At 36.2% G+C, this 22092-nt stretch overlaps 1 protein-coding gene across 13 annotated transcripts in view; it reads left to right on the top strand.

Moving 5' to 3' along the window:
- Nucleotides 1–22092, top strand: part of RBMS3 (RNA binding motif single stranded interacting protein 3) — a 712557-nt gene that overhangs the window by 565642 nt on the left and 124823 nt on the right. For 7 of the 13 annotated variants that reach the window (XM_032359702.1, XM_032359695.1, XM_032359728.1 and 4 more), the window contains 2 exons: nt 3864–3970; nt 20478–20516. In XM_032359702.1, coding sequence (XP_032215593.1) covers nt 3864–3970; nt 20478–20516 — 146 coding nt within the window. The remainder of the gene's footprint in view (nt 1–3863; nt 3971–20477; nt 20517–22092) is intronic. The other 6 variants (XM_032359710.1, XM_032359753.1, XM_032359717.1 and 3 more) reach the window with 1 other exon arrangement.

Genomic DNA, 22092 nt, shown 5'->3' with positions numbered 1-22092 from the left:
ACAATAAACCCAGTTGACTGAACACTCTGAACTCTGACTCTGCCAAGTAACTAGGTTTTACAGCTGATGTATGAGCAGTGGCTAATAAAGATGGTAGGCAATAATGATAGTTGTGGCTAATGTGGATTTAATAATCATTTATGTACCATATGCTGTTTTAAACTCTTTTCACACATGAATTTATTTAATCCTCATAACAGCTGCCTGAGGTAGGTGATGTTATTATCCTCAACTCATACATGAGGAAAATGAGTCACAGAAATATTAAAAAAAAATTAAAAGGTGTCTGGTGTCTTGTAGTTAGTAAGTCAGGGAGCCAGGAAGCAGACTGCTAGACACCGAAATGCACCCAAACTAAGTGTCAGAGCCTACAGAAACAAGGAACGACCTCAAGCAAAGTCATTATCATATCCTAGACTATTAGAATCAGTATATTATGTTCTCTAAAAGAATCTGTTTTAAGAGACAATAAAGAGAATCCTGCCTCAGATAGTGGAAAGTATGACTCATGAAAGTTATTATCCCAAGAAACATAAAAGGTAGAATCTACATTTTTTTAACAGTAGGAAATTTAAGATATTTCTAGATTTATTTGCCTTTTGTGAGAAATTTGTACTATTGCCAGTTATAAACTCACATGTCGGCATGACCATCCCATTCGAATGAGTGAATATACATTGAATTTTTAAAATATCAAGAGAGAAAATATCCTATAGTGAGGAATGATGATGTATGTATAATGATATATATGATACATATATAATCATTCTTCGCTATAGGCACATACTTATATATGCTTTTGGAGTCTCACAGGAAATTTTCTTTAGCACAGAGTTTCAGGATCCTTGATTGCATTTATCCTTTCAGTTCTTCATCTGGAGAAAGAATTTAGACTACTTCAGTGTGATGGCAGCTCCTGTCTACAGACACTTCATGATTCAGCCTTTCCTTTGTATGATTTCTGTGGCTTCACCAAAGTCACTGAAGTTGGAGGCTCCCAAAAGCAGACAGTTGGGAAGCACTTGTTCTCTGTGAGGAATGACATTGCTTGAGTTATGTGCCAGGATAAGTTACATATTCCCACATGACTCTTCCATAGGGAGGCAAGACATTTTGTTTTTCATTCCACCTAGCCAATTCCGACCTTCTGTCTGTTTGAGTCAGTATTTCCTTCAATATTAGTCAGTAGCATTCTGCTGCTAATAAAGAATAAAAGGATTGAGTAAATCCTACTACCACTTAAAGCTAAATGATTTTCAAATATTTATTTGTGGTTACCCACTCATTTCTTTTTCCACTATTGATTTTGGAGACAATTGAAAATCTCATGAATTCCATAATCTTTTTTTTTTTTTTTCTTTTGCATTATCCAGGTTAGAGAACATAAGCAACCTTGCTGGAGTGGATATGGGGAGGAATAGGTGTTGGGGAAAACAATAGCAGTTATCTATTAAGATTACAATGTTATGTGTCAATTGCAAAATTTTAGTGATATGAAACAATGAAGATTCATTTAGCTTACATGTTTATGGGATCATCTTTATTGACCTCACCTGGTCTGTGGTCAACTGTGTGTTTATCTGTGTATCTCTGATGATTTTAGTTGAGCTCACTCACATATCAGGGTCGTAATCATTGGATGATCTACTTTGACCTTGGCTCTGATAGTAGGGATGACTCCTCTACACATGTATCTCATCCTTCCACAGGCCAGGCTGAGTATATTCATGCAGCTGTGCAGAGAAGCAAAAGAAGCAAAACTCAATGCTTATAAACACTTCAGTGTTCTGCTTGTGCCTCGTTTGCTAACATTTCATTGGCTAGAGCAGTTCACATGGGATCAGACCAAGATTCAGAGAGCTCAACAATACTGCATGGCAAAAGGCAAAGATAGACGGAGGGATAAAGAATTAAAATAATTTTCCTTCTACCTTTCTAATTTCTTGGCTAGGACCCCCCACCCCCCATAAAGACATAAGAACAGGAGAAAAGAACAAACAGAAGGTTAATAACATATATGTAACTCTTGTATGGAGATACCCAGGAAAACCTAGTAACTCCCTGAAATAGCCCCAGTCACCATCTTAAATATGGTCTTTAGCTGAAGACAAAGGTGTTGGGGAGGGAGCAGGGAGGCCAGTTAGAGGAGATTACCAGAAAAAGCACAGTAAACAAGGGTGAGGTTGTTGCATAGATTTAAGTCCTTTTTCCTTTACTGATAGATAAGAATTTCTTGAGATTTAGAGTATTCTTTTCTTCCAGATACAAAGAATAAATTTCTGTTATAAATAGACATTTCCCTTATAAGTGTAAATGTCTCTTACAAAAGGGTAACTTCTGGTCAGTTTTCAGAGCTTTTCCTCTATCTGTTATTTCTTAAAAATAATCAGGCTAAATTAATCCTTTTGCCAAAGAGTCATTTTTTTGAGGGGTATGTTTTGTTCCTCTTCAATCATTAATACAATTAATCTTCAGAAGAACTCATTTTCCCAGGGGGTTGGGAGAGGGAGGGGTTCACTTTAATTTTCAGATTATAAACTTATAAATCAATATTTTTTTTATCCAAGCAAATAATAGCAAAAAAAAAAAAAAATCCTTCTAGCCATTTAATGCATTGACCAAGTTTTTTAAACCATATGGCTTTCTTTTTATTCACTCATTTTTGAATATATCTGTGGTAATCACAAGCAGCAATTTTTTTAGTTAAGTAGGGATGTGGAGAGGGCATGAGTTCTCAAAGAATAAATTTTTCCTTGTTGTGTTTTAAAAGATTATCAAATAAGTTAACTTAAGTCACCCAGGACCACATTTCCCCCCAGTCCAGGATTCTTTTCTTAGAGCCATATCCTTTGACTATATTTTACCATGTGGGCTCATTTGATATTCAAATAATTGTTCTCCCTGAGATACTGACTAGATTTCACTGGGGAATTGGAGAGAAAGGGGTTCAGTAGACAATCAACTTCTAGGCGTTTTGAAATTGCAGAGGTTAATGAGGAAAAAAAAAAAAAAACTGATTTGGTTGTAATTAGCAAAATGGCTCCCTTTTTAGAAGGCAACTCCTAAGGAGCTCTTTCCAAAATAGAATCCTACAGTTTCTACTGTGAAAACATAGTTACTTTGAGGGGGAAATATTTATCTACACACAAATGCTGGTTAGGAATATGTTTCTAATATGAAAAAGCAAAATTCAATAAGAACTTTTTAAAGATCTTATTGGCTTTATTCAAGGATTTGTGAGTCCGGCAGCCTCTCCTCCAGCAGGTAGAGAGGAGCTCTGAGAACCTGTGCAGATGGGAGGCTTCTGCAGCAGAAGGGAGTGGGAACAAGAAAGTTATAGTGGCAAAAATTTGATTGGCTGTGGCAAAGTCACTTTTCTTTAGGGATGGCAGGGGTCTATCAGGTCAATTACCTCACTAATGCTTATCAGTGACTCCTGATTGATTGGTTCAAAATTCCATTTCTGGGAAAGCCAAAACTGTAATTAAGTTAGGTCTCGGTTTGGTGACATGGAGCTTAGCATAAGTGACTCCATTTTAGACCCATCATCTGGTTTTTAGCATTGATGTAATGGGAAGGAGTCAACATTCCCCTCTTTACTTTTAAGGCAAGTTCACATTCTGCTTCAACTGATTTTTTTTTCAACAATATTTTTTGTATTCTTTTATGGTCTGCCAGTACTTTTTTGAAGCCCAGTTAGATAGAATAGCAGCTAAGATAACTGAGACTAGAAGGGGGCCGACTATCTCTCCAGAAGCAAGAAAACGTCAAAAGAAAGGCATTACAAAGCACTATTGTGACTCAAAAATCACTTGTTTTTTAGGGGTATTTGCTAATATAGAATTGATTTCTTATCTTCCCAGCCCCTAGTGAGCCTTTACTGTGCAAATTCGCTGATGGAGGACAAAAGAAGCGACAGAATCAAAGCAAATACACCCAGAATGGAAGGCCTTGGCCCAGGGAAGGAGAGGTGAGTCCTGACTGACTTTTGCTCAGAAATATAGCAGTGGACATCCCTCAGAAGGGTGGCAAGACAGATATTTGGGACCCTGATGAATTCGAGTCCTGTAGAAAATTAGATGGCTTTGAAGGGAGCAAATGAGAAGGCCTATGTTAATGTGCTCTAGATAAAATTGACTTGAGGAGGAGTGTAGGACTTCAAAATTGACCTCAGTTCTATCCTATAATAAATCCTCTGTCTTTAACCAAATCTTAACCCAATATACACTCACTGAAAGAATTATCCACAAAGACTTGATCCATAATTGTGAGTACCTATATTTTCAGTGAAATCAATAGTGAGAGTTAAATGTTTGTGTTTGGGAAAAAACACGAATTTAGATTTATTTTATTCTACCCTTGAGATAGTCTACTTGCTCATATATGTGTATGGATGCATTTTCCCATTTGTTCATAAATGTGTTGATATGTATTTTATATATGTATATATCAGTATAAAATATGACATTTTCTGTTGGTCAAGAAAGAGGGGAAAAAGTTCATATACACAGGGTTTTGTTTATCACAATAAAAAAAGGCATTGAGTAGTTAATTATCCATTTACACTCTTAACACAAAAAAATAGAAAAGCAAGCTTATGTATCCAATGACCCTTGGGAATGATTTCCTTTTGGTTATTTTTATTGTAAGAAGACAAGGAAAAGGTATCTGGGCTTCTAAGAGGTTTTTTTATTCTTTATGAAATGGAATAGAGTTGCTTGAATGACTTGAATAAATGCAATTTTGTACCAAAGCCATAATTTCAACAGAAGAGCTTTATTTCGTATTTCTATTCAAAGCACCTACTTCATCCATTTCTCATTTAAGAGGCATCCCACTTGATGCAGCATTCACAGTTGTAAGGAAGGAAGAGGGTGGGGATTTTCTTACCAAAACCTTTAGCCAGTTTTTAGTTTCTAACACTGTTGTCTGTTTTGAGTATTTCCATGCAGGTCTCAAAACCTCTCTTAAAGTGTATAGTTACGTTCAAGTATTGTATAACCTATAATTCATTATTTTAAGACAAAAAGAGGGGAATCACCACTGAACACTTGAAACTAATGAAAAAGGAATGTTTGGATACTTCAACTATAGAAAGGCTATCTGTGTTATGTTCAAAAAAGGAAGGGGAAATAGAATGACCCCTGTGTTTTAGGTAGAGGTTAGTGACCAACAATTAGCCCCATTGCCTCCAAAGACAGCTGATTTCTGACAGCCCTCATTATGACATCCATCCCATACCAAATATCTGTAGTCTAGAAAGACTCATTTGATCGTTTCAAATGCTATTGGGTCAAATGCTCACTGGTGAGAGAGATTTCTGGATCATAAACCATCACCAAGAAGCCTTGACAGTAAACTAGTTGGCTTGGTAATGATGACCAAAACCTCAGTTCCTGTCCCATAAGAACCTGAATTATCATATCCACAAAAGGGATGCCAGCTTCAGCAAGACACTGTACTTAACTCTACATTTCTTAGGAACCGAACCAATAAACATGAGAAATGTAGACAGAGCTGCCACTTTGCTACCTCATATAAATCTAAGGCTTTAGGTTGATGTCATGGTAAAGAACATGTGTACTATTGAGACAGAAGCATTGTGGAGTCAAGTTTAACCCCCAGAACATCTTGTAGTTTAAATATAGGTTTTAAATATATATTCCTAGTCTCTGTTTTCAAAAGTTGCTGTTTAAGAGTTCTACATTTTCCTCTTGAACTGTGAAAATCAAGGGACCTTCATAAATTTATCTGTGACCCATAAAAATGTATTCCAAGTGTGTAGACACATTCAGAGGAAAGAAATTAGGAGAACAAGTAGCATGCACTAAACATATGCTTGTCAGATAGCTTGATTTTGAGATAAGCATGTTAATTTTTACATCTTGATTGTGGTCTTAAGTGCAGACACTCTGAATGTTGCATAACTTTGTGTGTCCATCATAATATATATTTTTGCTTCTATTTCCCCTTGCTTTGTGATTGCTAGAGTAAATTATGTCAGCATGGTTGATAAAGTATGACATAATGTAAATTATTCCTATGTAGGCAATATTAAATTAATTTTTATATACCAGGAAATTCTAATTACTGTATTTCATCATTTCTAAAACACATGTTTTCATGGTTGTTTTTTGACATTTTAACACTTCTGAAATTGGTTCTCCTCTTATAAACAATGGCATTATTACAAGACAATTTGCATTTGCTCCTATTAGTCACCTGGGGGCACTACCTACATTCTCTGTTTAAGGTCTTTGACCACACTGGCTGCATGAATTGAAGCACTAATCAAAGCAAGGACTATGGGTCAGATTCTTAGGAGAGATTTTCTCTGTGCCTTTCCTTCATGCAGTATTAAGACTGAGACCTGGATATTCCCTTGAAGTCAATTTCTGATGGAGGGTCTTGTTTTCCATTTTCTTTGTAGCCCTTTGGCATACCAACTTTATCACATCATTTTGGGTGTTTTTTACTTGTTTGCTTGCTTGTTGGTTTTCATTTTTGCTTTTTGGGTTTTTTTGTTTTTGTTTTGTTGTTATATAAAGTAATGGTAAACCTTTCAATCGCTGTTGTCTTAGACAAAATGTAAGATGATAGTTTCTATTCTGATGCTTCAGTATTTGGGATAATACTACAGAATGAGGCTCATGTTTCCTCTACCTCTCCCATGAAAGTCAGGTTAAAAAAAAGAAAAAAAAAAAAGATAAAAAGTATTTCTCCTGAAACGTTTAAGTATCTTAGAAGTATTGGGGGCCTGGGTGGCTCAGTGGCTTAAGCCTTTGCCTTCGGCTCAGGTCATGATCTCAGGGTCCTGGGACCCAGTCTTGCATCTGGCTCTCTGCTCTGCAGGGAGCCTGCTTCCTCCTCTTTGCCTGCCTCTCTGCCTACTTGTGATCTCTCTCTGTCAAATAAATAAAATCTTTAAAACAAACAAACAAAACAGAAGTACCTACACATGACAATTGATAAGCTAATTAAAATTTTAATTTATTATGTAAAGCTATTTTCTTCTGAGTATCATTTTGGTAACAGTTCTTTTAACATAGTTAGTGAAATATATTTCTTTACCCCCCAAAAAAAATCCAGTACTGAAAAGTTTATATACATAAAGTAGTGTAAATTAGCAAGATTCTGAAATACAAATATATGCTGCTGGACATATTTTTGCATAAGTAAAATACACAGGGGTATTTTAAAGTCATTAACTAATCTCTCAAGTGACAACCAAAACTTTTAAGTAGAGCAATCAGGGATTGAGGCTGTTAGGCCTCTCTTTCCCAGTGCTCTACAGTTCTCATCATTTTATTTCTTGAAGCAGAAATCCACAAACTCTTTGGTCTCTGTATCTTTTTATCTTCTTAGTTCATCAAAAAACAATAAAGCCATCTCATGTTAACAAAAATATTATATTTTATGGAAAATATTGTATCTTTCAAAGATTTTTTTTGATAATAGCACTCTTTTACATTTTTGCAAATCACTTGAATGTCTGATTTAATAAAAGATGACCAGATTTTCATACCTGCATCAGCGTTCAACCTGTTGCAATATTCTGTTTGGTTTAATTATATGAAGAAAATCTAACTCCACATAAACATGCTATTGGAAAAGGGAGGACCTATGGATCTCCTAAAAATATCTCAGGAACCCTCAGATATCCTTAGACCACACTTTGAGAACCACTGTCCTAGAGATGCTTGAGCCAAGCATAGGGCTCATATTCAACTTCCATATACCAGAAAAGCCACTCTGCTTGTTAAAATAGGAAAACATACTTCTTTCATTATATAAATAACTGCTGACACTAGTCTATCAGAGTGACCTCTCTACTCCTTCCATTATGATGCCTCCTGTAGGACCCATTATGATCTCATAAGAATGGAGTGCTGGTTGGTCAGGAGTTTCCCAGGATGCTACTCCAGCATTTACATTCTGATTGGCCAGTGCTTCTGTCATAATGGTGATGCAATGTTTTTAATGTCACCCTTAGCTCAGAAATGGTTTCACTTTATCATCACTATGACTTTCAAGAAATGCAGTGGCTAGATATCCCATTACAGCTGAGGCCACAGTCTTTACTTCAGACAGAATGTTTCCCAAATTGTTCTTGTTAGTGCTCTCCCAAATGACTGGTCTGGAATTGGGAATAGAATCTGGAACCGGCAATCAAAAATATATCAGGAGTCACAGGAATAAAAGACACGGCATGAAGAAAGTAGTTTGTGGTATTGTAATGGGGTTGTTGGTGACAGATTGGAGCTACATGAGTGGTGAGCATAGAATAGTGTATAGACTTGCCAAATCACTGTATTGTGCACCTGAAACTAATACAACATTATGTGTCAACTCTACTTAAATAAAAAATTTAAAACAAGCAAATGAGCAAATATATATAATTTCAATAATATATATAACCATACACACACACACAATATCAGGAACATGAAGAACTCCTGTTCCTTCTTCCTATATTTCCAAAGAAGGTTTGGAATGACTACCAGAAAGCCACCAAATTTTTTGGTACTTAAATAATTTGCACAGCTGATCAAAAGCGTTCAATTCTGTTGTAAAGATCAAAGGCTTAAATCAAAAGATGAATGTTTCTACTACAATGATTAGAGTTACTCAAACCTTGAAATTACTTTATGTTGACATTTGTTTTGACTAGTCTCTAGATTTCCTTCAGAATTTTCAAATATAACTAAATGCTAAGTGTCAAATTACAGAAGATGGTGATATTTCCCCAAGTTTTCATGCTAGGACATTATCCTTACATAGTACAAATATCATAAACACACTATTTTTCACTGGCTTCGAAACTCTAGTCTAGCTTTCATAGATTTTCCCAAGCCCGATAGTAACTGAGTCAGTAAATGTCATTGATAACAATTGCTTTGGGTATTGTACCTCCAAGAAATAGTATTTTGGCTATGGACACAAACAAGAAACAAGGCAATTAAACAAGAAATAGCTTGAGAAACAAGACAGAGGATCATAGGGGAAGGGAGGGAAAAATGAATCAAGATGAAACCAGAGAAGGAGACAAACCATAAGAGACTCTTAACCTCAGGAAACAAACTGAAGGTTGCTGGGGAAGGGCTGGGGAAAGATGGGGTGGCTAGGTGATCGACATTGAGGAGGGTATGTGCTATTGTGAGAAAATAAATAAACAAACAAATAAATAAATATTAGAAAAAAGAAGTAACCCAACAAAGTAGTCAAGTACTTCACATGTCTAGTGAAGAAATGCCAAGATTTTATTATAAAACTAAAAGCAATAAAATGGTATTTCTTGCTTTTATCTATCTTACAGTTCTCTGCTAGAGTCAATTTCAAAACAATTAGCAATAACAAATATGTTCTATGTGATGCTCTGAAGATACTTTTCTTTACTGTGGAAATGAAACATGTAATGAGATTGTCTTCACAGTCTAGATATGGAGATGAATAAAGGGAGCTAAAATAATATTGTTAACAATCAGCACTCAGGTTCCTAGGAATAGTTTGCAAGGTTATTTTGGGGGAGAAAATGAAGTAAGCTTTTTTGGGGATGCATTCTAGGAATACTAAGGAATACTATTCCTGAATGAGGAGCAAGTTTTAGAGGAAACGTGATGATATATCTCAAAGACGTTTTGTTTGAGTGCATTTCTATTTGCAAACTTTGGGTACAGGGATATACTATATGCATTTCCTAATACTAGCAGGTACCATTCACACAAACCGATGTAAATTGTGTTCCTTACAGTAGTGAAATCCTGTGACTCTGCCTGAATATGTTTGAAATCTTTTAAGAGGTAGAGTAAACTGAAGAATATGCTTTAATTTCCTTAAATTAGGTCTCGTTAAGATGCCCACAAAATCCAATTTTACTGAACTAACTTTATTAGTTTTTTTTTTTTAAGATTTCATTTATTTATTTGATAGACAGAGATCACAAGTAGGCAAAGAGGCAGGCAGAGAGAGAGAGAGAGAGGAGAAAGCAGGCTCCCCACGGAGCAGAGAGCCCAATGTGGGGCCTGATCCCAGGACCCTGGGATCATGATCTGAGCCGAAGGCAGAGGCTTTAACCCACTGAGCCACCCAGGTGCCCTAAGTTTTTCAGTTTTATCACAGCCAGCTAAAGCTATGTGATCTGATATGACCCAGATTATCTATAACCCAGATAATATGTTGTCTATTTTCATACCTGAAATCAACTCGTTTTCAGTGATGGATGAAAATTTCCCCTGTGCTTTAAAGTTTTATAACTCTTGTCCATTCACAGCTACTATTAATAAACATTCTCTCCAGTGCCAGTAAGTGAATGAAAGCCTGCAAAGATCAGGTGGGAGAATGGGATTTCTCATACAGTGACGAAGTCCATAGCTGAGAGCAGACAAAGTTGATAAACCTGACTCCAAACATCCAGCCTCCTCCTCAGACTGCCTCAAGGTAGTAGGAGTAATTATTCATTCTGACTAAATCCATTTATGATTGAGACAAAGATGGCTTTTTAGATTTCTAAGTAGATAGATAGCCATCCTTAATACAAAAGTTACATCCTATATTCCCACTCAAGATAAACGTTTCCTTTGAGATCCATGTCTTCATTTTTATGTTTTCTTTTGTTTTTATTTTTCTGAAAGAAAATGAGTACACAGAATTCTTCATAATTCTGAATTTCAGCTGTGTCTCCATCACCATAATCACCACCACTCTTGTCAAAAGGCGTTTGCTCCTTCCATGACTTGTACTTTATGCTGTGTCCCCAGGACATATGAGGTATAAGGAAGACCCCTTACCCTGAATGTATATTAGAGCTGTACTGTTGGGACGCCTGGGTGGCTCAGTGGCTTAAGCCCCTGCCTTTGGCTCAGGTCATGGTCCCAGGGTCCTGAGATCAAGCCCTGCATCTGGCTCTCTGCTCAGCGGGGAGCCTGCTTCCCTTCCTCTCTCTGCCTGCCTCTCTGCCTATTTGTGATCTCTCTGTCAAATAAATAAAATCTTTAAAAAAAATAATAATAAATTTTTAAAAAGAACTGTACTGTTACCATGAGAACCCCTCTATCTCCTTATGTTTCCTATTTGCTTTCTTACTTTCTCAATATGTGACTCCTTTTTGCAGAAATTATCTTTTAAAGGGAAGAATTCTGTTAGAAATAGATTTTTTAAATAAAAGGAGCAGTTTAAACAAAAAGCATTCAGTCAGTCGATGAGCACTTAGTGAGTGTACCCTATGTGAGAGGACACACAGGACTGGACATAATGGACATGACATAAACATATAGACAGATTCCTCCATCCCTTTGGAACCTAAAATGGCAAAGATCTTCTCTGCCTGTAAAGTACACAATTAAACATTGGGTAGAATATAATTGAGTACCACGGAAGTACAATCACTGACTATAACTAGCTCTATGCCCTTACACTGCAGTGAAAGAAAACCAAAACCAAAATAAAAATATAAAAATAACAAAAGTAGCAGCCACAAGACTGTCAGTGCACACTTGTTTTGTTACTATTAACTGTTTGATTGATTATGTGTTTGCTTTTCAGTGTAGGTAACTGAGAAACTGACTTACATGCATTTACAAACCAGAAAAATCACCCCAGAGTTGAAAAGTTCCACCTCGTTACTTGTCCAGTAAATGCCCCTATACCCCTGGGTGTGGAATGGCACAGAGAGAATAATATTTAGAGGAGCAGCTGGAGCTTGGGTGTGATAGAGTCAATCTTGTGTCCTTCTCTCTAATGCAGCTAGTGAGAATAATAATTCCTTCTGAATTTTAAGGATTCATGTGTGTCAGCATCTGTGAAGTGCTTGGTATTCTTTGCTATTCTTCCTATTTTACCAGACAGTCTACCTTTGTGGTTAGGGGGAAAACTGGAGCATTTCAACCACAAATCCACAGCCTTTGAGCTGGGTGACAACACTCATGGTTAAAAGTGCATATTTGGTGATTGGGAGGGTTAAATGAAGTGGTGAGGGTAAAGCCCCGAGCACAGCTCCTGGAAAATTAGAATCACTTCAGTATCAGCTATTATTATCACTCTCATAATATCATCAACACAACTCAGGACTTTTTAATCTGAAAGCCAGTTTTTCTGTATGTTTCTTATGATTCAAATGCTTGAGTCCTTGGTTTCCAATTTCATGTCTTGTCTACTTATTTTCCAAATGGGGATTATTTTTAATTGATACAACATTCATTTGAAAGGAAATCTGATACCAATATCATTTTTCCAACTGTATTTTGACTTATTTAATAAAATATAAAACAAGTAGAAATTAATTTATTTTCCCTTTGACCTACATTTTATTAAGGTTTTTAAAAGATCACATTCCAAATCATCACCTGCATTTCAGACACTATTTAGCACTGAAACGTTAGGCGGTGTTCAAATTTCTAGCCACTTTTCTCTTGAAGGTCATGTAATCGTAAGAGCCAAGAGCTGCCAGGGTAAGAGGGACTTAGATGGAGAAAAAAAGAAAGAAAAGTAAAAGAAAACATGGACTATTGCTAGATACCAAGGAAAAAATTGAGCCACTATGGAGAACTGTGGAATTACATAGTTGATGTTTTTCAAAAGAAGGAAAATGAATTATTAACCTACCTATTCTGGCACATAATGGCAATTAATTTTGGGTATAGAAAGTATTTCTATATCTCTGTGGCCGTGAAAAGTATTCCTTATGCACAAGGACTTTCTAGTATCATTCAAAGCAATTATCTCTTACAAAGAAACATGCCAATGCCACAACTGGTGACCTACTGGATTTAACAAAGAGTTGGGAAACAGGAATTTTCTTGTACATTTTATGGCTTCAGAGTGCTGAATGTCAATAATTATTAACTTTCCATATTCGAATCCATTTCAAGAGTATTATCACCAAGTTCTTTTGTGAAAGGAATTTTTAGAATTCCTATAAATAGTAATACTAATCCCATTTATAAAATTGCCTTTCATTTACTGAAAGACTCAGACTCATGAAATTGTCATTTGAAAGAAGATACAGTTGAGGGGCTCCTGGATGGTTCAGTTCAGTTGAGCATCCAACTCTTGGTTTTGGCTCAGGTCATGATCTCAGGGTCATCAAAGTGAGCCCCTTGCTGGTGTCTGCACTGGGCATGAAGCCTGCTTAAGATGCTCTCTCTCCCTTTCCCTCTCCTCCCCCCTGCAACTCTCCCTCCCTCCACCCCATCAAATTAATGAATAAATATTTTTTAAAAAATACAGTTGACTACCATTATTCATGGGCTCCATATTTGCAAGTTTACCTACTTGCTAAAATTTATTTGTAACCCAGAATTAATACTCATGTTGTTTTCATGATCATTTGTAAAAAGCATTAAAAGGTCATGTCAGCTGGGGATTAAAGAGCACAGTTACTGTGATGAGAACTGAGTAAAATATGATTATTGAATCACTATATTGTATACCTGAAACTAATATAACATCGTGTGTTAACTCTACTGAAATTCAAATAATAAACTTAAAATAAAAAAGTCTGAGTCACCAAGCACACACAGTCCCAAATGAAGTTGAACAAGAGATGTTCTGACTTATTGTGTCAACTCTTACCCTTTTAATAAGGGTTTTTTTCTTGCTTTATTTAGGATCACATTTTTTGCATGTTTGTGTTTTTCATTGGTGATTTCACTGTTTAAAAGGGCCCCCAAGTGTAGTGCTGAAGTAATGTCTAGTGTTTCTAAGTGCAGGAAATCCATGACGTGTCTAATGGAGACAATATGAAAAAAAAATGGAGATAAGCTTTGTTTAAGCATGACTTACAGTGCTGTTGGCTTTGAGTTCATTGTTGCTGAATCAAAAATATTTATTTAATAAGGTGTCCTTAGACAAAATCACAACTAAAACAAGGTTGTATATTAATTAGTTGATGAAAATGTTGTGAACAGAGCCTTGTAGGAAACTAATACTGTATTTCCTCTAGAGACAATGAGTTGTATTCATAATTTGGTGTTTATGGTGACTTTATAGAATATAATTGCTGCTAATAACAAGAATCAATTGTATCTTGTTTTATGATTATTGTTATTAAGTGAGAGCCAGTTACTGGTTAAGTTTATGTCTCTTCCACTGACGTAAAAAGCAATGTGTGTAAGTGTCAAAAGTAACTGTACCAATGCATGCAGCCAACTATCTTTATTTAACGGTCTTGGAGAATTTTATTAGAGTCAGTTGTCAATTGTTATCAATAAATACAATAGATTTACTCCACTCAACCAAAAAGTGTAAAATTTTAAGGAATTTAGAAAAAGCTCTTATTCTATTTTTATGAATTGAATGAGTCCATGAGTGACCAGTGGCTTGTAATCACTCTGTAAAGATCACTAAACATTTGACGCAGTTAAAGCTTCATATATCTTCCTTAGCCTAGTCATCAGCGAAACACATTGAATTATTGCTATTGTCACTTAAAAAAATTCTTATTTACCGGCCTATCTGCATCAGAGGAGAAAGCTATATTGGCCCTTTACTTTAGAAATCCAAATGATTCACATTTATATGGTAAATATTTGATGTTGAAGAGCACATAACATAGATGGCTAAGGAAGTAATAGCAAAAAAGTTGCATAAAATCTGGAGAAAAAAGGTTATCCCTATTGTCACCATTTATGAAGAATACTCTGAACAGAATATTTTGTTGAGTTTATGAAAACATTGGCTGTCACTAGCTGTTACCAATGCTGCTGTATAGCACACACTTTGAGGATTCTTATCAGTGAGGAAGACAAGAAGCAGCTTACCATGTGTCCCTTTTACCTTCAATTGGCTCTGTTTGGAATAGCGTGCCCAGCTCACAAACCCTTTGATCAGTCACCAGTCAACATCCTTCTTATTAAGTTTAAGAAGAACCTGACAAGGCCCAGAAATATATCAATTCTATTAGCTTTGGAGCCATATTGACTACAATTTAATTTTACAATACTGAACATTAGAAAATTTATGTTTCAGAGATATGGAGTTGAAGTATTGCCCCAATGAACCATTAGAAATAAAAAATACTTTAAGGAAAATAATATATCTAAATAACTATTTTAAAACTTAGCAGTAAAAGGATGTAGATTCAAGTTATCTTTGACCATATTCCATGAAGGTAGAAAAATCATCTATATAGTTTGCAATTTCCTTTGGGTATATCATGATGCTTGGCATTTAATTGTCCAATTATTTTCTTTAATGGGACCTTGGAAAAAATTAAGATATATCTAACAACATTGCCAGGTTCTGCAAATAGTTCTTTTAACCTTGAACTGAAGAAGAGTCTTTCCATATGTGATCTTAAAAAGAGCTGTTATGATGCATTGCAACACCTGCAAGTGAATTTGTTAGCCAGCCCACCAAATGTACTCTTATTTCTTTCATGTGCTTTACTGACAATTTAGAGAGCAGACTCAAGGTGAATGATACTCATAATCTCAAAAAAATCTTCCCGGTTGACACAAAAAATTGAATGCTCAGTAGTATAACATAGAAACTTTCTTACTCGGTTAAGTGTTCTTATTTTAAAGCTGCTGGGCCCATTTTTTCTAACCTATGATCACTAAAGATAAAAAGCAGATCTTGTAAATTCCTGTAATAGTATAACTCTGGATGTGATGCATTTGATGATGAGCTCTAGACATCTTCCTAGTCTCCATTCTCAAAAAAAAGAGGATGGGAAAACATGCTTATATTCTTGGAGAGGAGGTTGGGGCATGGGGTTTATGAGGTGCTGAAGGATGGGAAGATTATATCAAGAATTATAAGGAGAAAGGCTGATTGATAGTTGATCTCCATGTTCTCTGATTCCCTTGAACCAGTCTCCATGGCAACTAAGTGGAGGCATCAACCAACTGAGAGATTTCTGGAGTTGTTGGCACTGTCCTGGCAATCCCAGGCTGCCTCGAGAGCCAGAATTATCCCCAACAATATTTAAGTCACAGCTTACAAGCTCCATATAGCATCAAACTACAGCTGGGGCCTGGGGGAATATAAATCAATTAGTCAGATACATGTAACTCCCACCTATTCAGTTGCACAGGCTTACCCTGGTAGCAACCTCAACATTTTGTATTTTTTACTTTACTTTATTATGGTGGGGTTCTAACAGTATATACACTACATCTTTGACTCTATAATACCATCAATTAAAGATGAAATATTATTCTAAATATCACTAAAAAGAGGAGAAAGTTTCTAAACTCAAATGCCATCAATCATCATGCAAGCCCCAATTTCACAGACAGTAAAATGTGAAACACACATACACACACACACACACACACACACGTCTTGGAGTCTATGAAGTTCAGTCATTCAGATTGAGATAGAAACAGAGGTGCCTACATAAAATATGGTAATGTTCTCTTGTCTCTTTCATAATGATCAATCAAGACTTAATTTAACTTCGGTTTGAATGACAAAGTCAGACCGGAGCTTTGAGAACTTCAGCCAGCCACATCATACCTTCCCTTCTGTTTCCCTTTTGATGACTTTTTCTTTGTGCAGCCATTGGCTTTCTCAGCCTTCCAGCCTTAATTCTGTTTGCATCTTTTTGTCTTGTCCCTCTTTTTTACCATATAAGGGAGAAATTCTCTGCCTGACTAGAATGCTTCAGTAAAAGCCAAGAAGGACAAATGCTCTGATGACAGAGTATATAAACAACAGCATGACTCCCCTTAATGTTCTTCCCCCGAACAAAGAGAGGTGAATTTTCTCTATTCTCTGCCTGTCTTTGCTACTTTTTAAAGTGATAAATCCCCTGCATTTCATTTGCTTGATTTCTGACAAACCCCTGGCGATATCAAAATGACTTTTCACAGTCTTCTCTGCACTCCGAGTTAGTAACTTGGGTATGTGGGGCCTCTAGGTGTTCTGGCTGTCTCTGATTTCTCCCAGGCTCTTACTCATGATTTGGTTCAGGTACACTGGCTTCCCTTCTGCATTGGGAAGGTCTCTCAGCAATCCCAAACCTTTCCCCATCTCCACTCACCAAGCGAGGACTGAGACGTTTTCCGTATCACAAGAGCAATCCTCACAGAACAATGGTGTGGATGGATTGGAAGGGAATGGCAAGCAGAGGCAGGAGAGGGTATCTCTGCCCAAGGATATTAGTAAACACACAAACCAGAAAGGATAACTTGAAAAATGACGCTTATTAGTAAACACACAAACCAGAAATGATAATTTGAAAAAAAGTTGCTGACCATACATTCAATGTACTAATTTAACTTCACAATAAATGTGTGGAATTCAGCATAGATACTTGAGATTGAGACCAAGATTCAGGAATCACTGAGACATAAATAATAAATAGTTGGGATTGGAAAGTGAATGTCATCACAGTACAGAAGCAGAAAAGAGGGCCTGAGTACCTGCGGGCATCTCAAAGGGGCGGCGAGGGCAAGGGTGCAAGTAGCATTATGGACAATTAGCTCTTTGAGGTCAGAAGAAAACTAGGCTCACAGGGAATCCAAGAGAAAGGAATGTTGAAAGAAGAAGGAAATCAGGGGCGCCTGGGTGCTCAGTGGGTTAAGCCTTTACCTTTGGCTCAGGTCATGATCTCAGGGACCTGGGATCAAGCCCTGCATTGGGCTCTCTGCTTGGCAGGGAGCCTGCTCCCCGCCTCCCCACTTCCCCGCCTGCTTCTCTGCCTACTTGTGATTTCTCTCTCTGTCAAATAAATAAATGAAATCTTTAACAAAGAAGAAGAAGAAGAAAATGAAGAAGAAGATCACTGGTCAAATGATGCAAAGTAATCTAATATGATTTGGAATAAATATCTTAGATTTAGAAGTTATGAAATTTAGAGAATGCAATATGAGCCATTGCATAGGTTGATGGACATATTTTACAGAACAATTAACAGGACGTTTATGTTTTTCCCATGACCAAGTAGCATAATCATCTTTTGGTAGCTTTGGCAACATCCTCATCTACAGTCTCATTTGTCCTTCATCTTCTCTTTAGGAGAGATGTTGCCTGGGCAACATCCCTTGAGCAGGAGAGAGCAGACACCTGCTTTCTATGGTTGACTGCATCTGCCTGGGGAAACACCCCATTCAGTCATCGAGACGACACCAAAGCCATTGCTGGCAAAACCCTACCCATTTTCTCTCATCCACTTTCAGCAAATTTGCCCTGAGCATATTTCCTAGAATTAGGGTTTTTTTTTGTTTTGTTTTGTTTTGTTTTGTTTTTTCTTTTAAACAGGAAAGAGATTTAAAATCCTTTCTTAGGCCAAAAACTTTACTTGGTATTGATCATTTTGTGGTTTTCTGGTGGTTTTTATTTGTTCTTCTGAATATCTTGGGTATCTACACTCCAGCTTTCACCTGTGAAATCCTCTGTTTCTCAGCCAGTTTGGCCATTTGGATTTATGAATCCTTCTTAGCTTCCATCACTAGAATCACTGTGTCATTAACCCTGAATCTTTAGGATTTACTCTTAACCTTCCGCTCATTCTCACATTGATCCTTCTGGCTGTAGCAATTCCCGTTCCAACCCAGATCTTCTGTACTCTACTGACCTAGCAAAGCTAAATGCTTCCTGACATTTTCAAGCTTATCCCTGAATTAGGCCTGTCATTTATATCACTTTTACAAATCATATGCCTTTTGTTTTTCCTCCTGAATTTTAAAAGTTAAAAACAACTTATAGAAGATATGATGTAAATTGTATCTCCTTAATGAAAATTAAAGGGATTTTCCCCTTTGTAAAAATAATTCTATTTATACACAGCTTCAGAAAGTCAAGAAAAATATGTGAAAGGAAAAAAATCACTTAATAGTTATAACATTCTAATATTTTGACATTTAACATTGTTGAAATTTTTGTTCTATTTCTAGTTAGAATTTTTTTTAATTTTTAAAATTTAAATTTTTGCCCCGTATCTTAAATATAATTATGTATCAGGATTTCTTCATTAAAAGACATGTTTTCTAAAGAGAAATACTGGGAAATAAATATAAACAAGGTTAAGTGAGGTTTTGCTACCATAATAGACCTAAACATTTATAACACATTATAATTTTCAAGCCCTTGTACCCATATCACCTCTGAAGTCACCTTATTTTATTTATGGAGTTTTAAATTATAGCCCATTAACAGTTATAAATATTGTTAAAATTGGTCGCAAGAAATAAACTCTTTCAGGATAATATCCAGAAAATTACATTATCCTTTTATTCCTTGGTTTCCCGAACTCATCTTGTGCTAATTCAGTATATAATATTTACTGGAATATATAATAATTACTCTGTATGTACTAAAGTGGTGCTCTAAATCTGATTATGGAAAATTGGATATTCTCGTGATTATCCATTTTTACCCATACAATTATGATGCATCATCCATGAAGGCAGAATTTAGAAAAAAGAGAAATGTTACACTGAAGCATTGATGTCTCAATTTCCCAAGAATTACAGTGTAGATCTGTTTGTGTAAAGTTTATTGCCTCAAACTCTTTGATCCCCATTTACATGACAATATCAAAATAGTTTCAAAAATTATAAAATGAATTCTATCAGTCTATCTTCTCTTTGGTTTTGTTATAGTCAACGATGCTTAGCTCCTCCAATAAGACCAAGCATTCCAGTCCAGGGGATCTTTCTGAACCATTAGTGCCTATTCTCCACCTAGCACATTTTAAGCAGCATTTTCATGATTATTACCTCTTCATTTAACCTATTGATCTTTTAATTTTATGAAAATCAAATATCTAGCTCCTAAGACAAATAGGTGTGTCTCAGTGAAATCCCTATATATCTTGAAAATAATTAGATAATTTAATTATTCCAGTAAACTATATTTTAAAATTTCTTCTGAAATATTTAGCTCTTATAATATAGATTCTGTTTGAGAGAACTAGAAATACCCTATATTATGGCTGAAATACTAAGCGAAAACTCAGCTGCCGCTGGAAAATGACAAAAGTGCTCCCTTTTGTTTTAAATAAATTGAAAATGCTTCCAATATTTGAATAATGTAAACTTGAAAAATGGAAAATATTTGTGAATCTAATAAGCTCTTTTGAAAGAGAGAGACAGGATTAAACATCACTTTGCTACGTATGTGGTGTGACATTTTTGTTTTGTTCCAAGTTATTTTACTTTTTGTGCGACTTTGGAGTTTGTAAACATGCCATAAAATTTGGTAATTACATAATGATGATTTCATGGGTCTCACTTAGTGTAAAGGTGGCTAGACAGGGCAGCAAAATTGATTTTCTTTTTTATCTTTGTGGAAAGAAACAAAAGGAAATTGAATGCAAAATCTGCATTAAGACTATATTGGAATTATAACTCAACAATCTGTTACACATGAAATGAAAACCAGGTGCAGCCAAGTATTAGGTACTGTGGTACAATATTCAGCCAGTGGGTTAAGTTTAAACAACATTTTGTTTAACCCATGCCTTGTTTTGTTACCCATAATGTTCCAAATGCATATGACCTGAAACTATCTCTTGTCTCCTCTTGCCAAAGGTACTCAGAGGCAGGACTGTCCCTAGGCAAAATCATGAAGTAGGTGAATCTTGTGTTCATTCCCTACCCTTTTGCAATGACAATGTCACCTTAGATTCTCTCCACCTTCCTGTCACCAAGTGCCTACTCCAGTTGCTTTTCGCTCTGGATTTACCCTCTGTTTTCAGGGCGCTCATGCTGTTTCTTGTTGTCCAGTCCCTCTTTGATTATATAATTTCCCTACTCAAAAATGTGGCTCCCCCCAAGGAGCCAGGCAATGAAGTTTCTCCCACCTTTTGAGTCTTAATTCCCACTGCCCCTGCACTACAATATTCTACTGCAAGTGAATCACTCACCTTACCCTTTTTGTTTCTATATCTTTTCCATGCTATTCCTTTTGTCTGAGCTGGCCTCCCTTTCTCATTTCCATCTGTTGGAATCCTAATCGTTTCTCAAGGTTCAACTCATCTATATGTTCTCTACATGGTTTCCCTGATCATTCCCGGCCTCTCTCCTCTATACTTCATCTATTCCACTCATATGGCACTTACCACATGTTGCTTTGTATTATAATATTTATGTATGTGTCTTGTCTCCAGGCACTGTGCTGGGCGCTTTACAAACGTAATCTCATTTAAATTTCACAACAATCTGATGAGGTAGGTATTACTAAATCATTTAACAGTTGAGGAAACTGAGGTTCAAACAGGTTAAATAATTTGCCCAAGGTCACACTGCTAGAACAGAACAGAGTTAAGAATTGAACCCAGGTCCAAAATATATATTCTTTCCACAAAGCCATATTGCCATCTATTTAGTTCTTTTCCATCCCCTGAAAGATGGAATAGAGGTATAAAATATAGGAAGAAGCCAACTTAGGCTTTCTAATTATCACATGCTTCTTCAACAAAAAGGTAGAATTTGTTGGTAATTACTATGTTCCTAGCTAAAGCTGATTTGTTAACTATAGTCCATAAGGAATTCAAATAAAATGGGAGAAATTAAAAATCCTTACCTAAAGTTTCCAGAACAAACATGACATAAGAAGAGAATGTTTAAGACAATTCATAATTTAATAAAGGCTAAATAACATTGGTCTCTGAGCACTACTGGAAAATAAGTACAAGGAAAAGAAGAAAACATGAGGTTGACTAAGAAAGGCTTCCTACCAGTCCCCTAGGATTTAAACAAGCTGTGGTCGTTAGGAGGCTGAAGGTATGATTTCATCCTAAATCTTTCACAAACAAACAATATCTCTATTGTGTATAAAGCCCATTTTTTTCCTTCCATCTCTAGTGTGACATCTTGAATAAATTAGGGGAAATGAGATGAGTGTTTCTAAGAGAGAAATCTCATCCCCAATGGACAACTTTTACAACTGCCCTCTCCAGTAGCCAGCCCAACCATGGATTATGAGCTGTACCTTGGACAGGCCCATTCTCAAGAGTCTTCAGCCTAGAACCAGTCTCCCATTGGTCACATGACAGAGGCCCCATCTTGAGAAGAATTTAGACTTAGTGTGTGTGTGTGTGTGTAAAGGATTTGTTTATTTGAGAGTGAGAGAGTGCAAGTAGGAGGGGCAGAAGGAGAGGGAGAGAGAATCTCAAGCAGACTCCCTACTGAGTGTGGAACTCCA

This window comes from Mustela erminea, chromosome 1 (assembly GCF_009829155.1).
Source record: "Mustela erminea isolate mMusErm1 chromosome 1, mMusErm1.Pri, whole genome shotgun sequence".
NCBI lineage: Eukaryota > Metazoa > Chordata > Mammalia > Carnivora > Mustelidae > Mustela > Mustela erminea.
Note: the sequence above shows the minus strand (reverse complement) of the source record. Positions and strands in the feature narration are given on the sequence as shown.